The 27,795-nt window shown below is 47.5% G+C and overlaps 1 protein-coding gene across 1 annotated transcript; it reads right to left on the bottom strand.

The window, feature by feature from the left end:
- Nucleotides 1-29: 29 nt before the first annotated feature.
- Nucleotides 30-27,795, bottom strand: LOC133071753 (sodium-dependent phosphate transport protein 2B). Its single transcript, XM_061164493.1, has 13 exons — nucleotides 27,641-27,795; nucleotides 14,380-14,494; nucleotides 14,141-14,275; nucleotides 13,109-13,237; nucleotides 11,541-11,684; nucleotides 10,596-10,707; nucleotides 8,614-8,809; nucleotides 7,624-7,719; nucleotides 7,097-7,217; nucleotides 5,743-5,910; nucleotides 4,262-4,378; nucleotides 4,042-4,166; nucleotides 30-2,425 (listed from the first exon to the last, which is right to left on the bottom strand). The coding sequence occupies exons 1-13, from the start codon at nucleotides 27,749-27,751 to the stop codon at nucleotides 1,799-1,801; spliced, it is 2,196 nt and encodes a 731-aa protein (XP_061020476.1). The 5' UTR covers nucleotides 27,752-27,795; the 3' UTR covers nucleotides 30-1,798.

The following is a 27,795-nucleotide window of genomic DNA, read 5'->3' as shown; positions in this document are numbered from 1 at the left end:
CTATGATTGAAAATAACGCACTCCTTTGGGATTTTGATTATCCTTTTTATTTCTCTCACTTCCCACAACCAGTTAAAAAAAAGAAAGATACAGTCAATGCAGGTACAAGGATCCAATTTTTAAAAATCAGAGTACAAAGAGGACCACAGCCCTGCCCAGGTTTAACTTACATATTTACATATTTCCAGGGGTGTGTGGTGTCGGTGAGGCTGGGGAAGCACGTTTAAAAGGCAGTATTACAAAATATACAAAAGTGGTCTTTCTTAGTAGAACCTGGCCTGGCTTCCAAATGAGAGTGCTACATCACACAAATCACAGTACTACTTACTATATAACTTAGGAAAAATGCTGTACAGTTGCAAGAGTATAAATATAGAGTATAAATGCTCAGTTTTGGAATCTGTATCTACACAGGGAAGGACAGGGAAGGCTCAGTTCGGTATCCCAACCTGCTAAAGTGATTGAGAAGCTAGGATAGGGACGGACAGGGTCTGGGAGCATGGCTGCATTGATCCCATTTCCCAGGCTTGGTTGAAGCTCACTCTCCAGGGAGAACTAGGTTTGTTGAGGATAAGAAGCAATGGCAAGAGGAGGTGTAAGTAATAATACAACGGGGGCTCTCGAAGGCACAGAGAAGGCATCTGGGCCAAGAAGGAGCACACTTGTTGGATCCACAGACATGCACGCACCCCACTGCAACTTGATGATCATGGTACTGTGGGCAGTCCAGCCATGCCCTGGTTCTACTCTCAATGAAAAATTTGGAGCTTTGCAGACGTGGAGAGAGGGCAGATGAACCAAAGTTCATTTATGGATGGGACTATGGGAGAATATCTGGAAAGATGTTCTGCTTTGACGGATGGATGGGTGGGTGGAAGTATGGACGGAAGCTGACCACTGAAAGCTGACCCAGACAGTCATTTTGTACAGAGAGAGGTGTAGAGCTGTCCTAAGCTCAGGTGCTTTATGATTCAGGGGGCAGAGTGGAGGGGACTCGGAACCGGCATATCTTACTCCAGAAGACTCAGCAGGGATGATTTTTATCAGCACTAGGCTTTAGCCAGGACATATGCTGATTTGGTTTTTAAATTAGCTGGGTTAAGAAGCACCCAAGGCTCTTGTGGCAGAGATGAACCATCTCCCTCAAATGTTCCTCAAATCCCCTCAAATTCCCAGCACTCATCCTCCACCGGCCAGCTCAGGGCCAGGACTGCTCTCTTATGAAAACCCTGCCAGGGGATGTGAGGAGCCCTGAGAAAGGGAAAAGGCCACACCAACGTATTCTCCAAATCCCAGGCAATTACACCATTTCCCCTGGATTGGGCTGCCCTTCGACTGTAAGGGAGCAGCTGCTCTTGGTTGAAGCCAGTCTTTGGTAAAAGAGAGAAGCCTGAGCTGGATCATAATAAAGAAAGGTGTACTGAATATGCACCTCTGAGAACCTGCCTTAAATTCCTCCCTTGGGGCTTTTCCTTTGGAAGAGGATGGTCAGGGGGGAAAAAAGGCCTATTGACCAACCCAGCTGTGTGCTGGGGCAATTGTGATCATCTCTCTGGCCGGGTTTCACTAATTCTCTTTCAGTGTTGTTTTGCCCCTTCACGAGCCTCAAAGGCCCAGGGAGTGTGGGGCTGGGATGGAACTACTGTGTGGGCTTGATACACTGGGCCAAGGGCATGAGAGCTGGGATGGATGTCATTTCTCAGTGGGGAAAGAATTCCCCTGAAATGGAGGAAGAACCAGGAGGGAGGGAGAGCGTGTGGACTATGGGGCCCTCCTCCCGCCTCCGGGCAGCCCCTACCTACAAGGCTGTGACGCTGGAAATGGTTTTGGTGCCTGAGGCATCCACCTCAGACTTGGTGACCCCATCCCAGGCCTCTTTGTCCATGCCCAAGTTATCGAATGCCTCAGGGGCCTTGACGGGCTCGTCCTTCACCTCCTCCAGGTCTTCGCAGCACTTGCTGCAACGGCAGCACTTGCAGCAGCCACACAGCTCACAGCAGATGCGGCAGCAGACCCGGCAGCAGCAGCAGCAGCGCCTCTGGAAGCAGCTGGTGAGGGAGGTGATGAGTTTGTCCCAGGGCTCCAGGGAGCGCATCCACACGGGCAGGAAGGCCCAGCTTCGGAGCTTCTGGGGCAAGGCGCCAGGGCAGAAGGACTGCAGGATCTTGAGGACCACCACCAGTAAGATCACAAGGACGATGGGCGAAGCCACGCCCACCAGCACCGGCCAGCCAATCAGGGAGAGGCCAAACACCGCCAGAGGGATCACCAAGAAGATGATGATCAAGTAGACGATGGCGAACCAGCGGTACTTAGCTGAGATGTTGCCCAGCCCTTTGGCCAGGCGGATGGGCAGGCGAGTGAACGGGATTGGGTACCACAGAATGATGCCTGAGATGTTGAAGAAAAAGTGGCACAGGGCAATCTGAAAAGCAAGGGGTTGGAGAGGTGAACGGGTCTGCCGCACGGCGGCATCGGAGAGAAGAGAGCGTCATCTAGAAGTGGAGTCATGGGTCTTCCTCACCTTTGTACTCAGCCCAGAGTCGGAGGGATTACATTAGCTGGGGGCCTAATATGTGTGTGTGTGTCTGTGTAGGGGCGGGGGCCGGGGGAGGGGGCGGGGGCAGGCGAGTTGGGGAGAGGGGAAGGCAAGGGAAGTGACCACCTGAATCACAGTTTAGTTTATAGGGCCTGGAGTCCATTAGGCCACATCTAACAATGAACTTTGAGAAATTGAAGGACTATGAGGTTAAGCGATTTTCCTCAAGTCACACAGATGGGAGATGGGATTCAAACCCAGATAGCCTGGCTCCAGGGGCCACACACTTTGTACTTTCCTATATGTTCCCACCAGGCACGGAGCATGATGTTAGGGGCTTTGGACCAGCCCTATCCGATACATTAGTCACTATCCACTGAGATGTGGCATAAGTGTAAAATATCTGCTGGATTTCCAAGACAGTCCAAAAAAGTTGTAAATGACTTTCCTGGTAGTCCAGTGGTTAAGAATCCACCAGCCAATGCAGCGGACATGAGTTCGATCCCTGGTCCAGGAAGATTCCACATGCTATGGAGCAACTAAGCAAGCCTGTACACAACAATTACTGAGGCTGTGCTCTAGAGCCCATGCTCCACAAGGGAAGCTACCACAACGGGAAGCCCACTCAAGGCAATAAAGATAGCTCCCACTCACTGCAACTAGATAAAGACCATGTGCAGCAACAAAAACCCAGTGCAGCCAAAAGCAAATTAATAAATGGATTAATAAATTCATTTTTAATAAAGGAATATAAAATATCATTTTTAATATCAGTTATATGTTGCAATGATGATGGTTCAATCATACACGTTATTAAAATTAATCTCCCTGTTCCTTTTTGACTTTTAAAACTGCAGTACTAAAAGTTTCAGATTTCATGAGTGATTCACATATTCTATACTCATTCTATACTTCTATTGACAGCATGGCTTTAGACAGAGCCTCATCAGATCTTTAAAATAATCCTAGTGAGCTAGAGGTTATGGTTCCTGTTTTTCAGATGAGGGAATTGATGCTCAAAGGTTAGGTCACCTGTCTAAGGGCACTGGGTGTGTAATTGGGGGACAGTGATTCAGACATCAAAGGTCATCTTGCCCAAGGTCACCTAGCTGATCCAGGCAAGGCAGATCCTCCTGATTCTTCTCAACGCAAGGCTTAGAACACAAGTGACCTCTCATTGTCCAGGCAGACTTTGCCAAGAGGAGGGCAAGGAGACAGGAAGTAGTATCTATGTTTCTGGAATACCATTTCCTCCTCCAGCAAAACAGCCACCTCACCTTTGTTTAAACAACCTCTGGTGACGGGAGCCTGACTACCACTCTAGGGATCAGGTGCCTTTGGTTGTTCTCAAATCTGTCTCCCTGAGGCATCTCCACCTCACAGTTTTGGACACAACAGAGAAAAGCTTGACTTGGTTTCTTGTTTAGAAACCATGTGCTTACAAGACCATGGATGGGTTTGGATCCCTCCCAGAGCCCCTGTCCCGTGAAGCATTTCCTTACCTGGAGTGAGCTCTTCAAAGTATTGCCTGGGCTGGCTAAGGCAGCCAAGATGGCGGTGGTAGTGGTGCCGATGTTGGAACCTAGCGTTAGTGGATATGCTCTTTCAATGGATATCACACCGATGCCTGGGGGGATGAAAATACAAAGCCCGTGGCATCAGCCGCAGAGGATGGCAGGAGATGGTAATGGCAGACAGAGGGAGACCCGGGGAAACACTCACCGATCAGTGGGGTCATAGCAGACGTGAACACAGAGCTGCTCTGAACGATGAAGGTCATACCTGCCCCCACAAGGATGGCCAGGTAGCCAGTCACCCAGCCAAAGGGGTAAGGGAAATCTGGAAGACAGAGGATAAGAGATGCATCACAATCCTTCTGGAGGAGGCATGGGTTGGGAGGCCCAGCTGGCATCTCCCTAGGGCCCAGGCAACACAACTGGGCCAGAGGTTTAGGTTGTGTAAACTCCTCTCCATACCCACACAGAAGTCAGAAGCTGCAAATTGGATTTTTTAGCATTCTTTCACCTTGCATATTCCAATGGTGGAAGCAATGATGTGTTGCCAAGACAAAATCACATATTCACTGGAGTTCTGAATGCTGAACCCATCTGTTATGCATGGAATGTCTGTGTCATTTCCCCCACCCCGAATCCATGTGTTAAAACCCTAACCCCTAATGTGATTGTATTGGGAAGTGAGGCCTTTGAGAGATGGCTAGGTCATGAGGTTGGAGTCCTCAGGAGTGGATTAGTGCCCTTTTAGAAGGGAGAGCTTGTCCACCTGAGGACATGGTGAAAAGACAGCCATCTGTAAACCAGAAAGTGGGTTCTCACCAGAACCCAACTGTGCTGGCACCCTGACCTTAGACCTCCCAGTCTCCAAGACTGTGTGAAACAAATTTCTGTTGTTTAAACCATCCAGTCTATGAGAATTTGTTACAGTGGTTGGGCCAAGATGTCACCCAAATAACAGCAAAGCACTCTGAGCATTGAGACTCTAGCTTTCCTCCTGTCTTGGTCTCCCAGTCCTGCATACCCTCCACTTTTGTTTCCACTTAAAGGGGCACTGAGGATGTGAAGCAGCTTGGAAGCCCCAGGAACCCTGTTCTTGGCACCACCAGTCCAGGCCCATGCCCCGCATAGGAAAAAGCACCCAGAGAAGAGTCACTCAGCTCACCCTCATGACAACCTTGGGAGGTAGACATCCTCAGCCCCATTTCACAGGCAGAGTTCATGGGGTATGTTTTCATTGGCCAGGATGCCATTCTCAGCAATAGAGTCTCACTGGCTATTTCAAAATGCTGATGTATTTATCCAGAACCACATGTTCTTCCCAAGAGCTGAAGGGAAGTAAGGGTCACAGTAGACTTCTGCTACCCTTTATTACCTAAGGGATCCTGATGGACTCAGTAAGTGCTGGGCAAACAGGGAACCTGGCAGGAAGGAAGGCCTAACTCACAGCAATTTGAACTTAAGCTGGCTCTTTCTCAAGACCTTGCAAACAAATGCTTCCCAGGCTCCGCTCAAAATACTAAGGAGGATTTCGAGGGCAAGTGGCATTGTAACTTTCACAGCTTCTCAAGCCAAGAGAGAAACTCCATGTGGAGGCTGTTGCTAGAAGAGAATCAACAGGAGCTCCCCTCTAGGGGAGGGGCACAGTGACACCACCCCTAGAAGGTCCAGAATGAGAGGCGGCAAGCTTACCAGTGTTGATTGTCTTCTTGATGACAGCGGCCACCTGCCCCCTGAGCACAGAGCCCAAGAGCTTGACGATTAGGATCAGGCAGCCACAGAGGATCAGCAGTGAGGTTACCAGGAGGATGGTGCCGACAATAGCATCTGAGAGGTTCAAATTCACGAAGATGTGCCGGCCTGGAGAGACCATAGACAGCCCTTGTTAGGAGGGCATGGAGCCTCTGGCGGCCACAGATTGTTATTGATTCCCCAACATCCTTCTCTCTCAAAGGAACAGAATCTTGGTTGTCAGTTTGACACAGGGCAGCCCAGAATTAAGACCACTCTTTCAAGCTTCCCTTGCAGCTAAGTATAACCCTGAGGTTATGTTTAGGCCAATGGGATCTCATGAGGGTGAAGATGTAGTAAAATTCAGGGGCAGACTCAGGCTTCCAGCTCCATTCTTCTGCCTCTAAATCCCGTTCCGTGTTTTACTCATGATAATGAGGATACCTACAAGTATTCAAGGAGCAAGTTGGGGCAGGAAGGGAAAATCAGAATGGTAGCAATTGTTAATCATAAAAGTGCTTGTGTTTTTTTCTTTTTTTAAATCCCTGTGTGTCCCCATGTTGATTCCAGGAAAAACATGGTTATTTTATTGGATGTACAGCAGCTACAATAGAAGAGGTGATACATTCACATGATTCTGTGAGGTAAACCACAACTGGAGTAGTAAGGTATATGGCTCAGAATTAATGTGGGGATGGATGGAGAGGAGAGGCAGAGATACGCAAATGGACACATAAGGAATAAATAATTAGAAGAAATAGCATCAGGGCCATAAAAGAGTCCAGAGGCAACAGTATAGCTTCTTAAAGAAATGGAGCATCACTGTTCCAATTGGAGCAGTCAGCTCACTGCTTTCTTCAGTGCTATAGCCCCAGTGCCTCAAATGGGGCCTACTGTACAACAGGGACTCCTGACTCAAGGGTGATGGTATCTGCTGTGTGTATGCCCCACACCACCTTCAAATCAGGCTGTCATCTCCCTACAGTTACTGCCAAAGAGATACCAAAGCCCATGGAGGGAGTGCTTTGGAATCTGTTGATGAGTTCTGAATTGGTCTGAAATGGCCAGAAGAACTGAGTTCCAGGTCCTAGCTCTTCCCCTTACAGGGGGACCTTTAGCCTGCCCCCCGGTCCCCACGCCTTAGTTTCTTCTGCCATGAAAGCTCACAGCTCACTGTCCCATGTAGGATTGCTGTTCAGTGACTCTCACTGCCCTTCTTTGCTTCCACTCACTGGGGCTCCACACAGATAGGAAATCATCACCATCACCCCAGACAGCCTGTCCCAATGGCTGATGCTCTGTGAGTTCCACTCACACTTGGCAATGTTCTCCTTGTAGGTCACGTTCTTGATGGTCCAGGTGTACAAACCATCCGTCCAACAGAGGGAAGGGGAGGTGCAGTTCTCAGGCGAGGGGACGGTGACATTTCTCTCAGTCTGAGTGGCAAACATGAGAAATACTATGCATCGTCTACAACCCTCTGGTTGGGGAATGGAGGGAAATTCGGGGCATCAGGGAGACTCCATAAGTGTGGTACACTGCTTTCACAAATCCCTCCATAAATGGAAGCAAGGTGGCAGCCAGAGATAGGCCAGGAGACATAAACATAATTAGCCAGGAATAACGTGTCCGTGACGTGAGCTGGTCCTGTCTGTCCTACAGTATGTTTGTCCATCTAGAATTCAAGGACTTAAGGATTCTCACTGGCTAGTTTTGACTTTTCAGGAATCCTTGATTTTTCTTTCTCCCGACCTTTTATATGCCCAATCTGAAGGCAAGATCTTACTTCATCCAGTACAGACAAAACAGGTAACTGAGCCAGCAATATTCTGAGAAACTTACCACGTTGGTAAAAGTTTTGCACCAAATCTTGATCAAACTTTTGTTTTGGACCGACTCATCATTCACTGCAATTTGGTTGAGAATATCTTTATCCAGCTAAGGAAAACAATGGACAGAAGAGAGTCAGCCCACTGTCAAAACCGCTGTGGGACAGATGTTAAGCTGTTAGGAGGGGCGCTGAGAATGTGAACCAGATTGCAGCTGTGAGCTGGGACTCACCCTATCTGCACTCTCAGGGTGGAGCATAGCACCTTGATGTCAGTGGGTGCTCAATAAATGAAGGACTGGTATGAACAATGGACCTGTATCTAGGAAGCATGCAGTAGAATATTCATTGGATAATCAAATAAGAGAAAAAAAAATGAAGGTAAGAGTGAATGAGCAAGGTCCAAGCTGGCTCCTTCTCCCCAAGGCAACATCTGCAAAGCCTTCTTCCATTTATTTCAACAATATGGACAGACCTTGGTGAGCAGAGGGATAAGATGTGAGGAAAGGCAGTAAACTCTTCTCTCTGGCTGTGAGTAGGCTGTGACTTTAATCAGTGAGCCCAGGGGTGCCGAGGTCAGAGGTGGGAACGAATTGTGCAATGGAGAATCCTTGAGTCTCAAGAAGGACTCATACCACCCACCACTCCCACGCTAATAAATATGATACATGTGTGCTGAGGTCACAGATAATAAATGCCACTTACTCCAGGAGAAGGGGATAGCAGAGGATGAGATGGTTAGATAGCATCACCAACTCAACAAACATTTATTTGAGCAAACTCCAGGAGATAGTGAAGGACAGGGAAGCCTGGTGTGCTGCAGTCCATGGGGTCACAAAAAGTCTGACATGATTGAGCAACTGAACAACAAGAACTCCATCCCATCTGGTGTTCCTGAAGTTCTGCTTCCCTTGGTTTTTTTCAGTGGCAGCTAAAAGGCAGTGATTACAGACCCTCATCCATCTCTTCCATCCCCTTTCCCTCTATGCAGGAAGCCAGGTTACCTGGATAATGAGCTTTGTGAAGGGATCTGTGATAACTTTCAGAAGTTCTGGGGCTTCCTCTCCATTCTTGAAGTGGAAGCTCTCCACTATTAAGTTGGTCAGGCGCTCCAGGTAGCCGGTGGCAGCCTCCAGAGGCAAGAGCACCAGCACGGAGAGCCAGTTGAAGAAGTCGTGGACGGTGGCGCCCGCAAAGGCCCTGCAGGAGAACCCCACCCCGAGACAGATTGGTCATCGAGTGGCTGGGTACCACCTAGGCAGGTCATCACTTGCAGGTGACTTACAGGTCATCACTGCCAGGTGTCACCTACCTATATGCATATAGGTATACAATTTCACTTTTCTTCTTATAGCAATCCCCAAAGTGAGTAGTATTAATACTACCCCCCCCACCCCCGCCAAAGATGGGGTGTTTGATATAGTTGTTGTTGTTTCAGGAATCATCTAAGAAAAAATTACCAGAAAAGAATAATACACATCCCCAAAGATGTTATTGAAAGCAATCTATTTAAATATCTCAAAAGGGGGTGAGCTAGATCAATTATATTCTATGTAAGCACTTTATACATCCAGAGGTAAAAATCAGTGTACCAGTGAAAAGAACCCAGAATTCCCAATAAGAAAACCTGGATCGAGTCCCAGCTATACTCCTCAGCGAAGTTACTTAACCTCTTTGTGCTTCTATATTAATAAAATGGTGCATAGAAAAGTCTACTCAGTTTCTTAAGATCAAATTAGCAAACACCCTGGGTGATAGGTATTATAATTTAGACCTCAGAACATCTTATCACGGACCAGGAGTTCAGCTATTGTTGATAGAAAATGATCAACTCTGAGGACATCTGGTGCCTGCCAGTTCACCCATGGACGAGGCATGGTGTTTGCTGACCACCCCCAGCAGCCTGTTTAATGTCATCTGTCTGATGTGACAGTTGCAGTATAGTTGGTGTACAATACTATATAAGCTACAGGTGTTCAATACAGTGACTCACAATTTTAAAAGGTTTCATTCCATTTATTAGAAAATATTGGCTCTATGTCCTGTAGTGTATTTTATACCTAATAGTTTGTACCTCTTATTTCCCTACTCCTATCTTGCTCATCCCCCTTTTGTTTCCTGGATGGTAACCACTAGTTTGTTCCCCAATCTGCAAGTCTGCTTCTTTCTTGTTTTATTCATTAGTTTGCTGTATTTTTTAGATTCTAGATATCAGTGATAGCATACAATTTTTGTCTTTCCCTATATGACTTATTTCACTGAGCATAATGGCCTCCAAGTTCATCCATATTGCTTCAAGTGACAAAAATCTGTTCTTTTTTGTGGCTGAGTAGTATTCCATTGTGTGTGTGTGTGTGTGTGTGTGTGTGTGTGTGTAGATGGATCATGTCTTTCGTTTATCGGTTGATGGACAATTAGGTTGCTTCCATATCCTGGCAATTCTAAATAATGCTGCTATGATCATTGGCGGTGCATTGTACCTTTGCATTGGTGTTTTTGGCTTTGTTGGATGGGGACTGTTTCACTATTTTAACAACAAAAACCCATAACCAGTCAGAAGAGAGGCTGGGAATTTGTGTTTAATGGAAGCTTTAAGAAGTTATCATTATTTCCAAGTGAGATAGTAAATGCTATTCTAACTGGCCTTGTTTTAACTATGCCACAGGTCAAGCTTCTAGCTAAAACTTGTATTCAGGTAGCCCTGATAGGTGCCAGGCACCTTGCTAAGTATTTATCTATATGATTGTGTTAATTTCTTTAGGCAACATGGAGGTTGATAGATACTATTATCCAAGCTCTGCAGATCAGGGAGCTGAGTTACCAACTGATAGGTATGTGATCCCAGCCTTCAGCCCTACTCCACTGTAGCTACTTCTAAGAGGTCCAGGGATAACAAACATGCTCTCTTGTCAACGACAGTTAGGAAAACTTGACCAACCCCCTATATGGGCCTGGTGGTGGCCAAGGCTGACTCCAAGCCTCCTACCTTCTGAACCCTTTCCGATCTCCTGCCTGCATGAGCGCCACAATGGTGTTGGTAATTGAAGTCCCGATGTTGGCCCCCATGATAATGGGGATGGCAGCATGCACAGGCACCACTGGAGGGTGGAAAAGAGTAAGTTAGCAAAGTTGAGGAAGGCATCTTAGCTGTGTTCCTGATGTGGCCCAAGGCAAACTGACCTCATTCAGGCAGATAATCCCCTAAATCACCAGCTCTTAATCTCCTTAGGGTCTGCACCTCACTGTGAATCTGAAAAAAACTTGGGCATCTCACTATAAAAATAGGACGTATGCCAAAGATTAAAATAAAAAATTTCAGCACTTAATTGCAGGGAATTCAGAGACTCCACAAAATCCTCCTGTTTAAAAGTTTCAGTTAATACTGGCTTGGGCTGAAAATTAACCAGTTCAAACTGGCTCCCCTCAGAGGGTCTATCTCAACATAGCCAGGGCAAACATTGAGTGGATTCAAGTTTGTAACTTCAGATCCCCAAGCACAGATGCCTCAAGGCCAACATGTGATGTGATTACATGAGGTTTTATTCTTAGCCCTGAGAGCAATGATGGACATGTTCTAAATTTATGTGGTTCAATATGGCAGCCATTAGCCACATGTGATCCCTTGAAATACAGCTCTTGCAGCTTATCAGCTGAATTTAAGGTTAAATGAAACAGCCACATGTAACTAGTGGCTACTAGACTAGACAAAATAGTTCTAGAGAATTCGGAACTGAGTCTTCAAGTGTTGGGGCCAATCTTAAGGCTCAGCCCTGGGAAGGGAAACAGGAGGCTGCCCACCGTCTAAGCAGAGCACATCATAATTGCACAAGTTAGGAAAGTAATGGCAACAAGCCTGGACATATTCAGAGTAAATCCCAGCCTCCACCGCTGAACAGGGAAATGCGTCTGGACCCTAGGTTCCTGGACTCACATGAGGAGGCCACCATGCTGACGACGATGGACGTGGAGGTGCTGGAACTCTGCACCAGGACCGTCACCAGCACCCCAATCACCACCCCTGCCAAGGGGTTGGACATGATGGAGTTGTTGCTGAAGAATTTCCCGGCTACCTTTCCTGAAAAACAAACCCATAGCCATGTGATGGGTGTTAGGTGGGCGCTGAGCGACCAGCCTCAAGTTACTGGCCGGAGGCTGTAGGTACCAGCCTGCAGACTTGCTGGTGGTATCTCAGGCGTCTTGCTTCTTCAGGCTTCTCCCCAGTGCTACTCTAATCCCACCCACCCCTGTTCCTCTTGTTCCTTCACCCTGCACCTTTCTATCTACTTCAACCACGTACATCAGCAAGCCCTCCTCTAGTCATCTTTGATCACGAATCTGGCCTCAGCTCTGTACTTCGTTTGATGAATGCCAGTGCATCTCCTGATGGCCTCGTTCTGGTCAGGGATGTATTCCCAACTCACGAGATTTATGTGGATCTTCTCGTTCTTCTCTATCCAACCCCTTCGATTCAAGCCCCTAGCCCTAGTCCATAACTGAACACTAGGAACATCACTTGAGAGTGTGCTCTGAGACCATCAATCCATCCCCCCAGTTAATGTTTAAAAGAAGACTGAGACTGGGGAGTGGAATGCCTTGTCTGAGAGACAGCAAGGCCCCTTGCTGATGCTGTGTGGGATAGGGGCAGACCAGAGTGGCATTCAGCAAGTCAGTCTGTCCCTCACACTCCCCCAGCTCTCCTAGACCACAGAGATGAGTTCTCAAGAACAGAACCAAGGGATGCAGAAACCTACGGTCTTCCATGTCACCAGATCTCAGTTTGAATCCCACTAGGCCAATTACGGGCTGTGAAACTCAGTGCTGGGTACAACCTTCTAGAGCCGTGGCCCACTCCTCTGTAAGTGGGAAGGACTTTGGGAAGGAATGTTTAAGACAATGCCCCTATGTCAGTAGGCACTTCAAGGGCTGGCTCTTACTACTGTTGCCCATCGGGGATAGGCAGGTGACCAAGCATACAGTCATTTCACTTCTGGGTCCCCTCACCCCTCATTTTCATGCTCAGTCCTGGGAGGTGTTTAGGCAACTGCAGTGAAGCAGATCCCCCAACAAGGGACCCCTGTCCTTTTCCAGCAAAGGACCAACTTTGAGTTTGAGTAGTTGCTTTAGACTAAGAACACTCTTAGTCAATGGTCCCCTGAGGTGTGGAGGACCCAAGACAGCCAGAAACCCTCACATAAGCCTTTTGGTCAAACAGCTTCCTGTCTGGGGATCGCAGACAAACACAAGGAGCTGACCGCTTGCCCTTGGCATTGGCTCTGGCCTGGCCTAAGCCACTTCAGCCAGCCTATCATAACCCTCTCATGGGCATCGGTTTTCTCTTCTGTGAAATGGGGCATGACCTCAGATGATCTCAGGTGACTTCCATTCTAGAACACTCGGGTAGACTGCAACTGCATGGGGCTTGCTGAGTTGTGACTTTCTGAAATAAATTCACAGAAACCAAAACCCCTACCCTGGACCTTTGACCTCTTCCATCCATACCTCCAACCAGCTGGAAGGCGCTGCTCAGGACATCCAAGGAGCACACGAAGAAGTAGAGAAACACCAGAAGTAAAATAAATTTCCCAATCCCTTGGAAGACGCAGAGAATCTTCCCTTTGGTGTCTCTCTCTGGAGGAGGGGAAAAGGCATGGCTGAAACACTGAGAAGTTTGACAACGAGCTCAGAACTCCCCCAACTCTCCTCCTAGCCAGGCAGCTATAGTCTTAAATCTAGCAAGACCTAGCAATGGGATGCATTCATGGCTGGCTGTAGTTTTCAAAGTAATTACCACTGGAGTCCATTTAGTTGAAACCTGTGGTGAAATGTGGTGAAAAGGATTGGGCTCTTGGGAGGAGGGTGTTGGTGAGGTCTGGGGCTCACAGGGACAAGAGCAAGTGTCACTGATGAGCCACTTAAGAGCACTTTACCCTGCTAAATGCCAAGGTCAGAGATAAAGGCTTTTCTAAGCACCTTCAGAACCACACAGAATATTTTCAACAACGTGACTGCAAGGTAGCAATCACAGCCTCCATCTGGGGAGGGTCTGGACCCTTGTAGGTCCTGGAAGCCTACATCCTCGGCTATCGTTTTCTCCACTCACTTTTAGAGTGGTTCTTACATCCTCCTTCTACCTGACCTGCAGACTGATCTTACTGCTTGGAACAGAAGTGCAGCATCTGCTTGCATCTCTGCTGTTTAGTCTATGTAGACTGCCTTCTATAATCTCTTTCTGATTCCCACGTTGAGGTCTGGGGACCCCTCTTCCCCAACCCCCAGGTGTCTCAGAGATGGGGCCTCGTCCATTTCCTGCTGCACAGGGTCTGGTCTGTTTATAACCTGGTTCATTTGTTGAATGAATGAATGAAAGGATAAAAGATCTCCCAGTCATCACAGGAGGCTTGACTCTTAAAGTCAGGACCGTTGCTTGAACAATCAAAGGGAAGATGACCCAAGGTGACACCGTAAAGTTGTGATCTCAGTCTCTTGCCAACGGACAGTCTCCTCCTGCCTGCCTCAGCTGCCCTCATTTACCTGACCACTTGATCCCCGTGTCCTTAAGCTCGGGCAGGTCCCAGGGGTCTTCCACCTCGGTGGGCTCCTCGATCAGTGCCGCAGTGGAATGAGACGGTGCAAGTTCTATCTTGGTGATAGGGGCACCAGTGTCATCTGCCCAGACAAGCAGAGAAGGCCATGAGGAATGAGGAACCAGGCCTGGGTTTCCTGGGGCCTTCCCAACGGGGCCAGCCCAGGGCTGGAGGGGGGGCGCTTACCTTTTTCAGTCTCCTTGCCTTTCTCAGGCTTGGCAGACTGCTCACCATCAGCCTTTACAGTGTATTTCTCTGAGGAAGGCTGGGCATTTTCCAACTCAGGCCAAGGAGCCATGGTCTGTGATAGGAAAACAGCTTAAAGAAGCAGCCGCTGAAAGGAAGCCCACTCAGTTTCCACAAGAAGAGACAGTGGTTGCAAAGATTCATGCTTGTATGTCCTACGTGTGGACCCTCAAGCACCGTATTTCATGCCCCTGGGGGCCTCCCTCCCTCACTCACCCAGGCTGTCACTAAACCAAATCACTGTTTCCTATGTTTCCATCCCAGCCTCAAATCCGTACATCAGCTGAGCCTCCTCTGGTTGCTCTGTTTGTCTTGGTCTGTCGTGACTCTCTCCTTTAGTCAGAAAGGGAACACGAAGCCATTCATCTTCATTAACTCGTGGTCCCGCTAAGTGCTCACGATCATCCAATGGGCGCCGCATCTGCTTCTCATGAAAGGACCAGCTCACCTGCAGATCTGCTACAGACTTCACCTACTGGACTTACGGTCTGTGTTCATGCTTGTATACACTCTACCTGCTTTACCTGCCGCTGGGTCCTCTATGAGAAGCACGATATAGTAGACCTGGTTCAAGGCCCACAGGTGCCCCTTATCCGTGGGTGTGTGTTTAGGAGAGTCCCTTTAGGCCTCTGAGCCATCTATTAAATGGGGACAATGCTCCTGCTTTGTAGGGTTATGAGATTAATGGTTATGTCCAGAAAGTGCCTGGTAAATAGTAGCAATGATTACTAGGCTATGCTGCCTAGATTAACAACCCTTTGTCAGAACCACATTCTTCCCAGACTCTGATAGAGACTTCCTCATAACCCATTTTCTCAAAAAAGCCTTTCTCAGCTCCGTGGAGCGGAAACCTGGCTCCCTACATCCGGGACATCGACTACTTGCACTTGTTGTCCTAACACACATGTCAGACAACGCAACCCAAAGGACTGGAATGAACAATTCACAGAAGAGGAAGTACAAGTGGCTCAAACACATATTACAAAGTAAGAGTTTGGCCTCATTAATGACCCAAAATATGCAAAACAGTGAGGTAAGTTTCAACTATCACATTAGCAAAAAATAAAAATTTAAGTATAATGTACCATTCTGGAGACGATAAATGAGCACTGCCAAAATTCTGGAAAGACGTTGGCAAATGTCTAAACTCCAAACATATTTCATACATCTCTGACCCAGTAATTTTACCTGTAGGAATTAAAAATCTAGGGACAGCTTTTTTTTCTCAGAAAATCAAAAGTACTGCCTTGCTCTGATCACCTCTTTGGAGAGGGTTTCCCAGAACCTGGGTCTGTTTCCTATCCCGGTTTTCTTCAACCAAAATCATTTCTGCCTCTCAGAATGTAAGCTCTACCAAAAAAAGGGGCCTTTGTCTTGCTCGTAACTGTATCTTCAATGTCTACATCTCTACCTGGGACGTTGATGAGGCCCAGTAACATTGACTGATGGAGGAATGTGATGCAAACCAAAATGCACTCTTATTTCCAGGGTCAAAAATAAAAACCGGAAAACTATTGTATTAACTATGGTTCATCCACGCAGCAAAGAGCATGCCATTATAAAGAACCAGCAAAACAAACTAAATACAACCTCAGGAAAATGCTCTAGATAAATTGTGAATAGAAGGCATATTTATGTCCCATTCACAGCATGATCACGAAAGGATCCAGAAATGTTCCATGAGGGACACAAGGGGTGGTAGGTTTATCTGCGATATTTATTTTCTTCAGAGATGCAGCCCCATCCCCAAACTCACAGAAGTTAGGTGATTCAGGAGCACTTGTATGGTTACTGTTACTCATACTGATAAAGCCAGGAGGTGAAAGAAGCTGATTCTGTGAGTTCCCATCACGAGAGGATTTCATGCATTTGTGTGGCCCAGGGAACTTTCCCTGTGTGACTACAGAGCATGGCACACATCCTGTGATCAAAGCCAACATCCTGCCGTCACTGGCTTCCAGGAAGGCACAGACCAGCTCTTTCACTTCAGCTTCACGAGCACCCAGCACTGGGCCTGGCACCTAGGCTTCGTGTGCTTTCCGAACAGGATGCTGGGACCTGCCTAGCCAGCAAGCGCCAATAGCTGTGCTCAACCTCACCACCGCCCATTCGGAGAAGTGTTGTTCTTACTCTGCCATTATATGGCATCCAAGATGAAGAGCCTGCTTTCTAGCACAGGGAGCTCAGCGCAGTCTCTGTGGCGACCTGGGGGGGGATGGGGTGGGGAAGGAGGTCCAAGACGGAGGGGACGTGTGTGTACAAATAGCAGATTCACTTGTTGTGCAGCAGAGGCGAACACAACATGGAAAAACATGTGCATGTGCATTTGTGCTCAGTCGTGTCCAACTCTTTGTGACCCCATGGATTGTAGCCTGCCGGGTTCCTCTGTCGATGGAGTTTTCCAGGCAAGAACACTGGAGTCAGTTGCCATTTCCTCCTCCAGGGGATCTTCTCAACCCAGGGATCGAACTCATATCTCCTGAATCTCCGGCACTGGCAGGCAGATTCTTTACTACTAAGCCATCAGGGAAGCCCCCAAAGCAATTATACCCAATTAAAAAAAGAAAAACTCAGCTACAGGGAGACCTGTGACTTGCCTACTGTCCCCCATGGCAGAGCCTGCAGTACAGCTGACCACCCTGGGTGGGGCAAAGCCCACTGCTCTCCAGGCCTGCTGACGGGGCACAGTCCGGGGTGTGCTGAGACGCAGCTACGAGGCTGGGTCTGGACAGGGGTAGTGGGGTGAAGCTGGGTGGCTGGGGAGGAGAGACCAAGGTTGACCTAGGAAAACTTCAACCTCAGCTCAAGGCTGCCACATCTGAAATGTGGGTTTGAAATGGCTCTGAGGTTAAAAAGAAAACACAGGGTTGGCTCTAGGCTAGGTATTATATAGCACAGAGGTTTAGAACCAAACCCCAGCTCTGCCCCAGATACACTGCGACTTTGGGCAAGTCACTGCTCTGTGCCTCCGTTTCCCATACATAGGAATGTGGTTTATGTTTATAAACCACTGGGTTACTAGGCAGCTTCAATGACTTAATTTCTGTACAGTAATCTGCTCAATAAATTGATCCTCTTAACTCCTCTCATCAACTCTGCAAGGGGTTAGTGTGGTTCCCATTTTATAGATGAGAAAACCAGAGCACCCAGACAGATGAAGTCACTTGGCCCAAGGTCACAGACATGATTTGAGAGTTTCTCAGACTCCAGAGTCCACATGCTTGCCTCTCAATAACTAGATGGGCTGGAACTCTCATAGAAGCAGTGAGTCATGCATTAATAGCATCAAAAGTCATATCTATCTGATTAAAGGCCCAAATCTAGACAAATGGAAAAGATGCTTCCACACTCCAGTGGAAGTCAGCATCCCACTTTCTGCACACAGAATCCAGGCAGGGCGCCTTCTCCACCTGCCAGAGTGAGAGACTGTGAGTTCAATCCCTGGTCCAGGAAGATCCCACGTGTCTTAGAGCTACGAAGCCCGGGAGCCACAACTACTGAGCCTGCACTCTAGGGCTGGGAGCCACAACTACTGCAGTCTGGGCACCTAGAACCCATGCTCTGCAACAAGACAAGCCACTGCAATGAAGCCTGCACACCGCACCTAGAGAGTGACGCCAGCTCGCCACAGCCAGAGAAAAGCCCACCCAGCAACAGAGACCCAACACGGCCAAAAATAAATAAATTAAAAAAAAAAGATTCCAGGGAGGACGTGAGTCTCCCACAGTCTCCAAGCATCCCCCACCCCAGATATTTGTACAAAAGCACTGAGCCTGCATCCAAACTACCTATCTACACTGTTCACGGACTATTTACATCTGTCAGCACTTAGACGTCACCTTAACTTAAATCCAACTCATTTCCCCATCATTCCTAAAGTTCCCCTTGGTGGAACTTTGCTGTTCATGTGATTCCTGCCATCATCAGCCAAGAATCTCCAAGTCATCTCTGACAGCTCCCAAACCCAGCCAGCACCAGGACTGTGCATTTTACCTGGGAGCAACTTGGTTCCTGGCGTCTGGCTCCTTGGGGCCACCTCCCCATGCTGAGCCTCTGTACCTCCTGCCTAGAGGGACACAGCAGCCTGTTGAACTGGTTTGGGCCCAGCCTCTCTCTACAGCTTAACTTGCCCAAGACACAGCTGTGATCGTGTGTACTCATCTCTTTATGGCTTACTGCTCCCCAAATGATCCGTGGCCTTGGTCACACCAGCTTAAAACTGGGACCCTGAACCCTCTCCCCTGCTTCTGCCCAGGCATTCCCCCCTAATAGAAGACCCTCCCCCCACCTTTCTCTCTACCTCTTTACGCTCAACCCCAGCCCTCTCTCTCCCTCCTCTGCCTGGGTTCCCCAGGCCTCCAGTCGTTTCCTTCTCTAAGCATGTGTCCTACCCATGTGACTCATCTGGCACTCCATCACACACCACTGTGGTATCTGTACTTGATTTCTGATAATAACAACTCCATTTTAAACAGTGACAGGTGCCAGGAGCTCTGCCGCTGCTTGACACACACGCCACTCAAATCTTTAGGCAGAAAATCGTGAACACCGCGCTGTGCTATGCTCAGGGGCTTCAGGCGTGTCCGACGCTGCGATCCTACGGACTGTAGCCCCCAGGCTCCTCTGTCCTGGGACTCTCCAGGCAAGAATACCAGAGTGGGTTGCCATGCCCTCCTCCAGGGGATCTTCCTGATCCAGGGATCGACTGGGTCACCTGCTTTGCAGGCGGATTCTTTACCACTGAGCCAAGGTACACATTTCATCATGAACATTGTCATTTGCAAATGGGAAAACCCTGTGAATGCAAGACATCCCAGCAACTTGTTCAAAGTCACCCAGTAGGTGAGTGACGGAGCCAGTTTTTAAACACAGCTCTACCTGTCAGGGAGGTTGGGGCCCTGATTAAACATATCCTTGGCTGGGACACAGACATAATTTCATGGAGCACTACTTTTATACACATAAAGGGGTAAGGAAATGTTAAATGACTTAACATTATTACTGTTAAATGATGTACACTTGATTAACCCTATGAAGGATTATTGAGATGATCAAGTGTTTGATGGTTAAAAAGCCCTCAAAATGGTGCCACATATTGTAAACTTGTGTGGTTATCAATGATCATACTAAAACAAACATGGACATATTATAGTATAGAATGCAAAATGTATATAAATTGTCTTAGTTTAAAAAGAAGGACACAAAAATCTGGTTTGAGCTGCAACCAGCTGTTCTGGGCTTTCTCACCAATGTCCAAGGATTCAAACACCTGGCTCTCTATTTTGGAGGGCATTTTGAAGGGAAAATTTGGTAATTCTATCACCTCTTTCTCTTATAATCTGAATTCACCCTAGAGCTGTCCTACTCTTACGCACATTTACACTGACTTCTCAATTAAAATTTAAGCTTTGGAGAGCTGGAACCCTGTTACACATTTTCTCCCAGTCACATAGTACGTGCTGGACTTCTGTGAATGGAGAAGTCAACATCCAGGGTTTACTGTAGGAACACCCTAGATCCACACTGATCATGACTAGGAAACGAGTCATCCTTGAATCTTATGATGAGTGCTTGCTCCTCATCACCATATGCAGCCCGTTTGGCCAAGATCTGTTGGATGGAGCAGCTGTCTCAAGAAGCTACAATCTGGATGTCATAGCAGCCTGGCTTGGGAAATTCTCATCAGCAGTAAGGTGTTATTATTTAAACTATTCCCAGTGACTGGATTTCTGACTGATCAGAATCATATTCTTTTAAGGGGTGTACAAAGTATCTAGCGAATTCAGAACCAGACACTTCCATGGTCCGAAACACAAGTAATTCACAATAATACAAGCAATGGAATAGGCAGACACACATTTCCACTGAACTGGACAGAAGGGAGAGTAGCATATGACCCCAAGGGATTCAACAAACTAGGGTGCCTTGAATCCTTCCTCTGTGTGAGGCCTGTGCTGGCTTCATTCCTCCCTGCATCCTCATTTCCTGTTAATCAGCATCACCAAGAAGCAAAGGCAACTTTCTAATGGAAGTCTCTACTCTTCCTTCCTAGAAATCCTGCTTCCCCTACTCAGCCATCTGTCCCTCGCCCAAATCCCCTTTCCAGACACATTCCTGATGAAGCATTTTCCTACATCCAGTTCAGTAGTCCTCCTTGTCCTTGGCTGCTGCATCTGCAGTTTCAGCCAACCAGGGATGGAAAACATTCAGGGCAAAAAATTATTCCAGGAAGTTCCAAAAAGCAAAAGCTGAATTTGAAGCACACAGGCAACTATTTCCCTAGCATTTACATTGTCTTTACAACTATTTACATAGCATTTACACTGTTAGGTATTATAAACAATCTATCTAGAGATGATTTAAAGTATATGGGAGGATCCCATTGGCTATACGCAATTACACTATTTTAAACATGAGATTCTGTAGATCTCAGGATCTGTGCTAAGTCCTGGAACCAAACCCGGCAGACACCTGGGGACCACTGTACTTCACTGTCTGGTACATTCATCTACTCCACCATCACTCACGGGGTGGTCACGGCGCTAGTCACTTGAAGGAAAGGAGAGAATGTGCAGGTCCACATATCGAAGGGGTCCACTGCCCCCGGAGGGGCAGGCAGCCAGCAGGCATCTGACCCAGCCCAGAGCATTCTGAAGTGACGGACAGCCCCTCCCTGTCCTCCCCACCCCACAGCTCAAGATGTTCTTCTCAGCACCTGGAAAGTGGGGAAATGCAGGCCACCAGGTACCCAACCATTGCCCTTGGCAGGGTGGCTACAGAGTCCCTACTCCCACTGCCTTCCCAGTCGCCAAAGCCTCAGCACTCTGAGCAGGCTGACCCTGCAGATTCCGAGTAAAGGGGGACTTGGAGCAAACGCAGCACGATTAGCCCTGAGACTAGGGAGCTGTTCAGTCTGCTGCCATCATAGTGCCTGGCACACTGCGTGGAAAGCAAACCATCGGCAGGGGAGGGCTGCCTCTGCAGAGCCCTGCCACTTACTGTGTGAGACTCTGAGCCTCAGTTTCACCTTTTCCAAAATGATGGATAATGTGTCTCCCTCCCTAAAGAGCTGTTATTAGACTAACTGATTAATGAGTGTAGTTGAGGCCCCGAGTAAACACTCAGCACTTTGTGAAATGAACTGCATCACAAACAACAAATAGACTCAACTCCACTTTGCCCCAGCCCATAAGTTCTTCATCTAGGTGCACAGCTGAGTGAATCCCGGTAAATGTGTTCTATATGATTTGTGACTTCATTAAATCTTAGGATAAAGAGGTCTTCTATCCAGTTTACAAAGAAACTCAGGCCCAGAGAAATTAAGAGTCTCACAGCTTCCCAAGGATCATGCTAAGTTGCTTCAGTTGTGTTCAACTCTTTGCGACCCCGTGGACTGTAGCACACCAGGCTCTGAGTCTCCAGACACGAATACTGGAGCGGGTTGCCGTGCCCTCCTCCAGGGGATCTTCCTGACCCAAGAATCAAACCTGCATTATGTCTCCTGCACTGGCAGGCAGGTACTTTACCACTAGTGCCACCTGGGAAGCCCAAGGATAGAGTCAAATTTGAAGCGAGGACTGCTGGTTCCAAAGCTAGATGGCCTTTCCACAGAACCCCACCAAGTGTCGAGAAGGAGGAAGGAGTGAGATATCGTCCAGGCCCCATCAGAGCAGTGAGGCATCTACCTCGGGTCCAGGCTCAGTGGGGCTCTGGAAGTGTCTGGGATAGCTAGCTGACTGACACCTCTGCAGGGTCGGTCTTACCTAGCCATTCAGACAGCTGGAAATGCCAGTCAAGATACTCTAAAGGTAGGCTGCTGACTCCGCACAAAGGCTCAGGCATACTAAGGGCATGGATTCGGCGTATGTCCAAATTTCAGGAGGCTCAGCTGAGCAGGAGAATAGGCAGTGAATGAGCCTGACAGAAGATGTAGACTGAACCTGAGGCCACTGCTCCCAGGGGTGTGGCAGACACCAGTGCCGATTCCCTTGGGAGGCGCTTTGGCACTCAGAGGGGTCCCTAGAGCTTGTGGTCCCCTCCAAAGGCTTTCTCCCATCCCCCTCCCTCTGATTCCGCTGTTCCCTCTCCCTGCCTTCCCCCAGGGCTGTGCTCTCCTACTACCAGCCAGAAGCAATGAAGGATTAAGTCATCCCTTTGGGCGATTTGGTGCTAATACCCAGGAAAATGTTTTTTATTGCTCAGGCACAAGGTTACTGACTCTGACCACACTTCTGCTCCCTTGCCCCCACCCCAGGCTCCTCCCTACAATTGAGCTGGCTGTATTGATAACTCTTTAGGCTCAACTTCCTGCATCCACATGTGCATAGGACGCCAAGAGGAACTCTTGAGGGCCAAGGGGGAAACCAAAAAAAAAACCTGCTCAGCCCTTCTAAGACCTGGGCAGTGGGGAAATGTAAGGCAGCTGGCAGTCACCCAACCCCTACGCTTTGCATTGTCTGAGCCTCTCCAACCAGGACCTGTTCTGGGCCACCTCTGCTCAGAACAGCAGTAGCTCAAGGCCATCTGAAGAAGTGGGGAGAGGAGGAAGGAGGCAAGGGGCATCGTCCTGCTGAGAGACCGAAGCACACAGGCGTTTTCCCACTGGCCTATGACCTCCACAAGCATAGTGGGGGGATGACCCCATTCCCCAGCATGCCGGACAGTGTCTGCCAGCCAAATTCTTCCAGGGGGTTTTGTGCCAGGCACTGCAGTAAGCCCTGTTAACAGATTAATCTGTTTAGTCTTACAAGCACTTGATGTATTCCTGTCAATTTGCTCGAGGTGGCTCAGACAGTAAAGAATCTGCCTGCAATGTAGCAGACCCGGGCTCGATCCCTGGGTCAGGAAGATCCCCTGGAAAGGAAATGGCAACCCACTCCAGTATTCTTGCCTGGAGAATTTCACAGACAGAGGAGCCTGGTGGGCTATAGTCCATGGGGTCACAAAGAGTTGGACACAACTGAGCGACTAACACTTGTTACCTTAATATCAATGCGATCCCCCATTCTACAGGAAAGGGAACTGAGGCACAAAGAAATAAATCACTTTAAGTCACACCAAGCCTGTAGAGACAATTCAAACTTGAGTATTTTAACTTCAGTGGTCTCAATATACTTGAGATACATTTTCTTCTACTTTGAAAGAATGACCAAGAATTCAAAAATTCCCAAGAGAATGGCGGTTACTTTCCTTCAACTTCCTCTAAACATTGCAAGAATAAGCCCTGGAGGACAGAATGGTGAAGGTGTGAGAGACAAAAGCAGCTCACTGTTACCTGATGAATGGCTTTTAGACTTTTGAAGGTATGAACTAATAGGATTTTAAAAAGACATTCACTATCACTTTAAACTAAGACCCTTTTAACCAAACCACACCTGCCCTCATCTGCACTTCCAATTTGCATTTACTTTAAAATAAATCCTATAATTAACTTATAACCATATTATTTTTTCATTGTATGGGGGGGTTAAAAGAGCTAATTTATAAAAGATAAACATCTTAAAATGCATTGTCATCTTTTTGCCGCCTTCTTTCTGCACACTTTTGCATCTTTAAATTCATAAGAGTTAATTCTGCTGGGATGTCCTGATTACTCCCTGCTGATACTGCCTTTCTGTTCCCAGGGTGGAGCTGGCGGGAGGGCAGGACAAAGGCCGGGTGGAAGGTAGCTAAGAATTAGCTCAATTCAGTTCAGTCAGTTCAGTCTCTCAGTCCTGTCTCTTTGCGACCCATGAATCGCAGCACACCAGGCCGCCCTGTCTATCACCAACTCCCGGAGTTTACTCAAACTCATGTCCATCAAGTCGGTGATGCCATTCAGCCATCTAATCCTCTGCCGTCCCCTTCTCCTCCTGCCCCCAATCCCTCCCAGCATCAGGGTCTTTTCAAATGAGTCAACTCTTCGGATCAGGTGGCCAAACTACTGGAGTTTCAGCTTCAGCATCAGTCCTTCCAATGAACACCCAGGACTGTTCTCCTTTAGGAGGGACTGGTTGGCTCTCCTTGCAGTCCAAGGGACTCTCAAGAGTCCTCACCAACACTGCCGTTCAAAAGTATCAACTCTTTGGCACTCAGCTTTCTTCACAGTTCAACTCTCAGATCCATACATGACCACTGGAAAAACCAAAGCCTTGACTAGATGGACTTTTTAATATGCTATCTAGGTTGGTCATAACTTTCCTTCCAAAGAGTAAGCGCCTTCTAATTTTATGGCTGCAATCACCATCTGCAGTGATTTTGGAGCCCAAAAAAATAAGGTCTGACACTGTTTCCCCATCTATTTCCCATGAAGTGATGGGACCAGATGCCATGATCTTAGTTTTCTGAATGTTGAGCTTTAAGCCAACTTTTTCACTCTCCTCTTTCACTTTCATCAAGAGGCTTTTTAGTTCCTCTTCACTTTCTGCCATAAGGATGGTGTCATCTGCATATCTGAGGTTATTGATATTTCTCCCGGCAATCTTGATTCCAGCTTGTGCTTCCTCCAGCCCAGTGTTTCTCATGATGTACTCTGCATATAAGTTAAATAAGCAGGGTGACAATATACAGCCTTGAGGTACTCCTTTTCCGATTTGGAACCAGTCTGTTGTTCCATGTCCAGTTCTAACTGTTGTTTCCTGACCTGCACATAGATTTCTCAAGAGGCAGGTCAGGTGGTCTGGTATGTCCATCTCTTTCAGAATTTTCCACAGTTTATTGGGATCCACACAGTCAAAGGCTTTGGCATAGTCAATAAAGCAGAAATAGAAGTTTTTCTGGAACTCTCTTGCTTTTTCGATGATCCAGAGGATGTTGGCAATTTGATCTCTGGTTCCTCTGCCTTTTCTAAAACCAGCTTAAACATCTGGAAGTTCACGGTTCACATGTTGCGGAAGCCTGGCTTGGAGAATCTTGAGCATTATTTGACTAGCATGTGAGATGAGTGCAATTGTGCGGTAGTTTGAGCATTCTTTGGGATTGTAATGAAAACTGACCTTTCCCAGTCCTGTGGCCATTTTTGAGTTTTCCAAATTTGCTGGCATATTGAGTGCAGCACTTTCACAGCATCATCTTTCAGGATTTTAACTAGCTCAACTGGAATTCCATCACCTCCACTAGCTTTGTTCATAGTGATGCTTCCTAAGGCCCACTTGACTTCACATTCCAGGATGTCTGACTCTAGGTGAGTGATCATATCATCGTGATTATCTGGGTCATGAAGATCTTTTTTGTACAATTCTTCTGTGTATTCTTGCCACCTCTTCTTAATATTTTCTGGTTCTATTAGGTCCATACCATTTCTGTCCTTTATCGAGCCCCCATCTTTGCATGAAATGTTCCCTTGGTATCTCTAATTTTCTTGAAGAAATCTCTAGTCTTTCCCATTCTGTTGTTTTCCTCTATTTCTTCACATTGATCGCTGAGGAAGGCTTTCTTACCTTTCCTTGCTATTCTTTGGAACTCTGCTTTCAGACACTTATATCTTCCCTTTTCTCCTTTGCTTTTCACTTCTCTTCTTTTCACAGCTATTTGTAAGGCCTCCTCAGACAGCCATTTTGCTTTTTTGCATTTCTTTTTCTTGGGGACGGTCTTGATACCTGTCTCCTGTACAATGTCACGAACCTCCGTCTATAGTTCATCAGGCACTCTGTCTATCAGATCTAGTCCCGTAAATCTATTTCTCACTTACACTGCATAATCATAAGGGATTTGATTTAGGTCATACCTGAATGGTCTAGTGGTTTTCCCTACTTTCTTCAATTTAAGTCTGAATTTTGCAATAATGAGTTCATGATCTTAGCGACAGTCAGATCCCACTCTTGTTTTTGCTACTGTGTAGAGCTAAGAATTAAGTTTATTCCAAATCAGTGATCCTGAGAAGCTATTATCTTCATTAAAGTGAATTCAAGCAGTACTTTTGCCCACTTAGTGTGTAACAGCAATAAACTAGACGTCTATCCTCCCAAAACCGGGAACTTGTTTCATTGAAATAGTTGAGTTGACTTAGGGTGGATCTTGGTGGGGGCAGTTTAACACTGAGCCTTTACAAAGCATGCCCTTCTAGCAACCAGTTCCCAAAGTTACAAAACTAGAAATCATCATCAGTTAACTGGCTGGCAGGGGCTAGAGATTCAAATATGCTCTACAGTCTGAAACAATGGTCACTGCCATGAGGCACAGCTTTTTTTTAAGAATACCCAATGCACAACAGATTAGAGGGTTCCAGCCTAGGAGGAAAGTGGTGTGGAGAAGAAAAAGTCCAACAGGGCTGCAGCAAGCAGAGTTAACCCAGATCTCATGATGAACCCAAAAAGGGAGGAAGAGAGGATTCTAAGTGATGAAATCTACAAGCTGCCTCCATGAAACCAAGTTTGAGAAAGCTGCCTCTTCACTGAGAGGATAGGAGAGACAATCAACCTCAGTGCCGGCTACCCAGAGAATCTGAAGACTGAACTCACTCCATTCCACATGCCTCCCTCTTCCTGACCTGGAGATGTTTGATCTCCCCAACACAACGGCACCTTGCCCACATCTCCCTAGACCCCCACCCTGCTGCGTCTACCTCCAAAAACACTGGAAAACTGGGGGCTCCGTTCTCCCAAGACAAGCCGAAGGCTGGGCCCTTTGCTGATGCCGCCTGCGCTGATGGGACTAGCAGACCAGGACTGTGCCTTGCAGTCCCTTTGGGTAAATAACCCTGCCACTGGAATAGCAGCATGTGGGGGTCACGCTGCAGGAGGCGCTGCGTCAGTAGACAGCCACCCAAACCTGGAACTTGCGCAGTGAAGACAGCACAAAGGACAGACCCTGCTGTTTCCCTTCTGGGAAAGAGGGGGGAAAACTGAGGCCTTGGGGCTCACAGGGACCTGCCTCAGATCACACAGCTACTTAGTGACCAAAAAGATAGCCTAGCTGTCCTGATTCCTATGTGGTAGGAATCCCCCCACATCTTTAATTTTAGAATCCCCAAGTATGCCATTATTAATAGGATAGTCACTGGAGCTGAAATAACTGCAACAGTAACGACATAAAGAAGAAAAAGAAAAATCTGAAAATGTGGAGAAAGTTCTTTTCCCCTCTTCTGTAGCCCAAAGTCAGCCAAGTTCCTTGAGATCAGGATCGAGGCAGATCTAAAAGAATTAGGTAAATTAAAAGTGAATGAAGTTTCTTTCAAGAGGCAGGAGCGAGGAAGAAGCGCCCAGACCCCAGCGGCGGTACTCACTGGCGCTCTCTCTGCAGGTAATGGACCGGAGCAGGCACCCAGGTACAATGCGGCGCTCTGGTATATATAGGGAAGGTGTTGCGCAAAAAGGCCGGCGGCAGCTGCAGTCATCACGCCCCTCGCACATTCCAGGACCGCCTGCTGCCGCCGCCGCC

The sequence above is a fragment of the Dama dama genome, chromosome 17, assembly GCF_033118175.1.
Source record: "Dama dama isolate Ldn47 chromosome 17, ASM3311817v1, whole genome shotgun sequence".
Lineage (NCBI taxonomy): Eukaryota > Metazoa > Chordata > Mammalia > Artiodactyla > Cervidae > Dama > Dama dama.
This window is presented reverse-complemented; position numbering and strand designations above follow the sequence as displayed.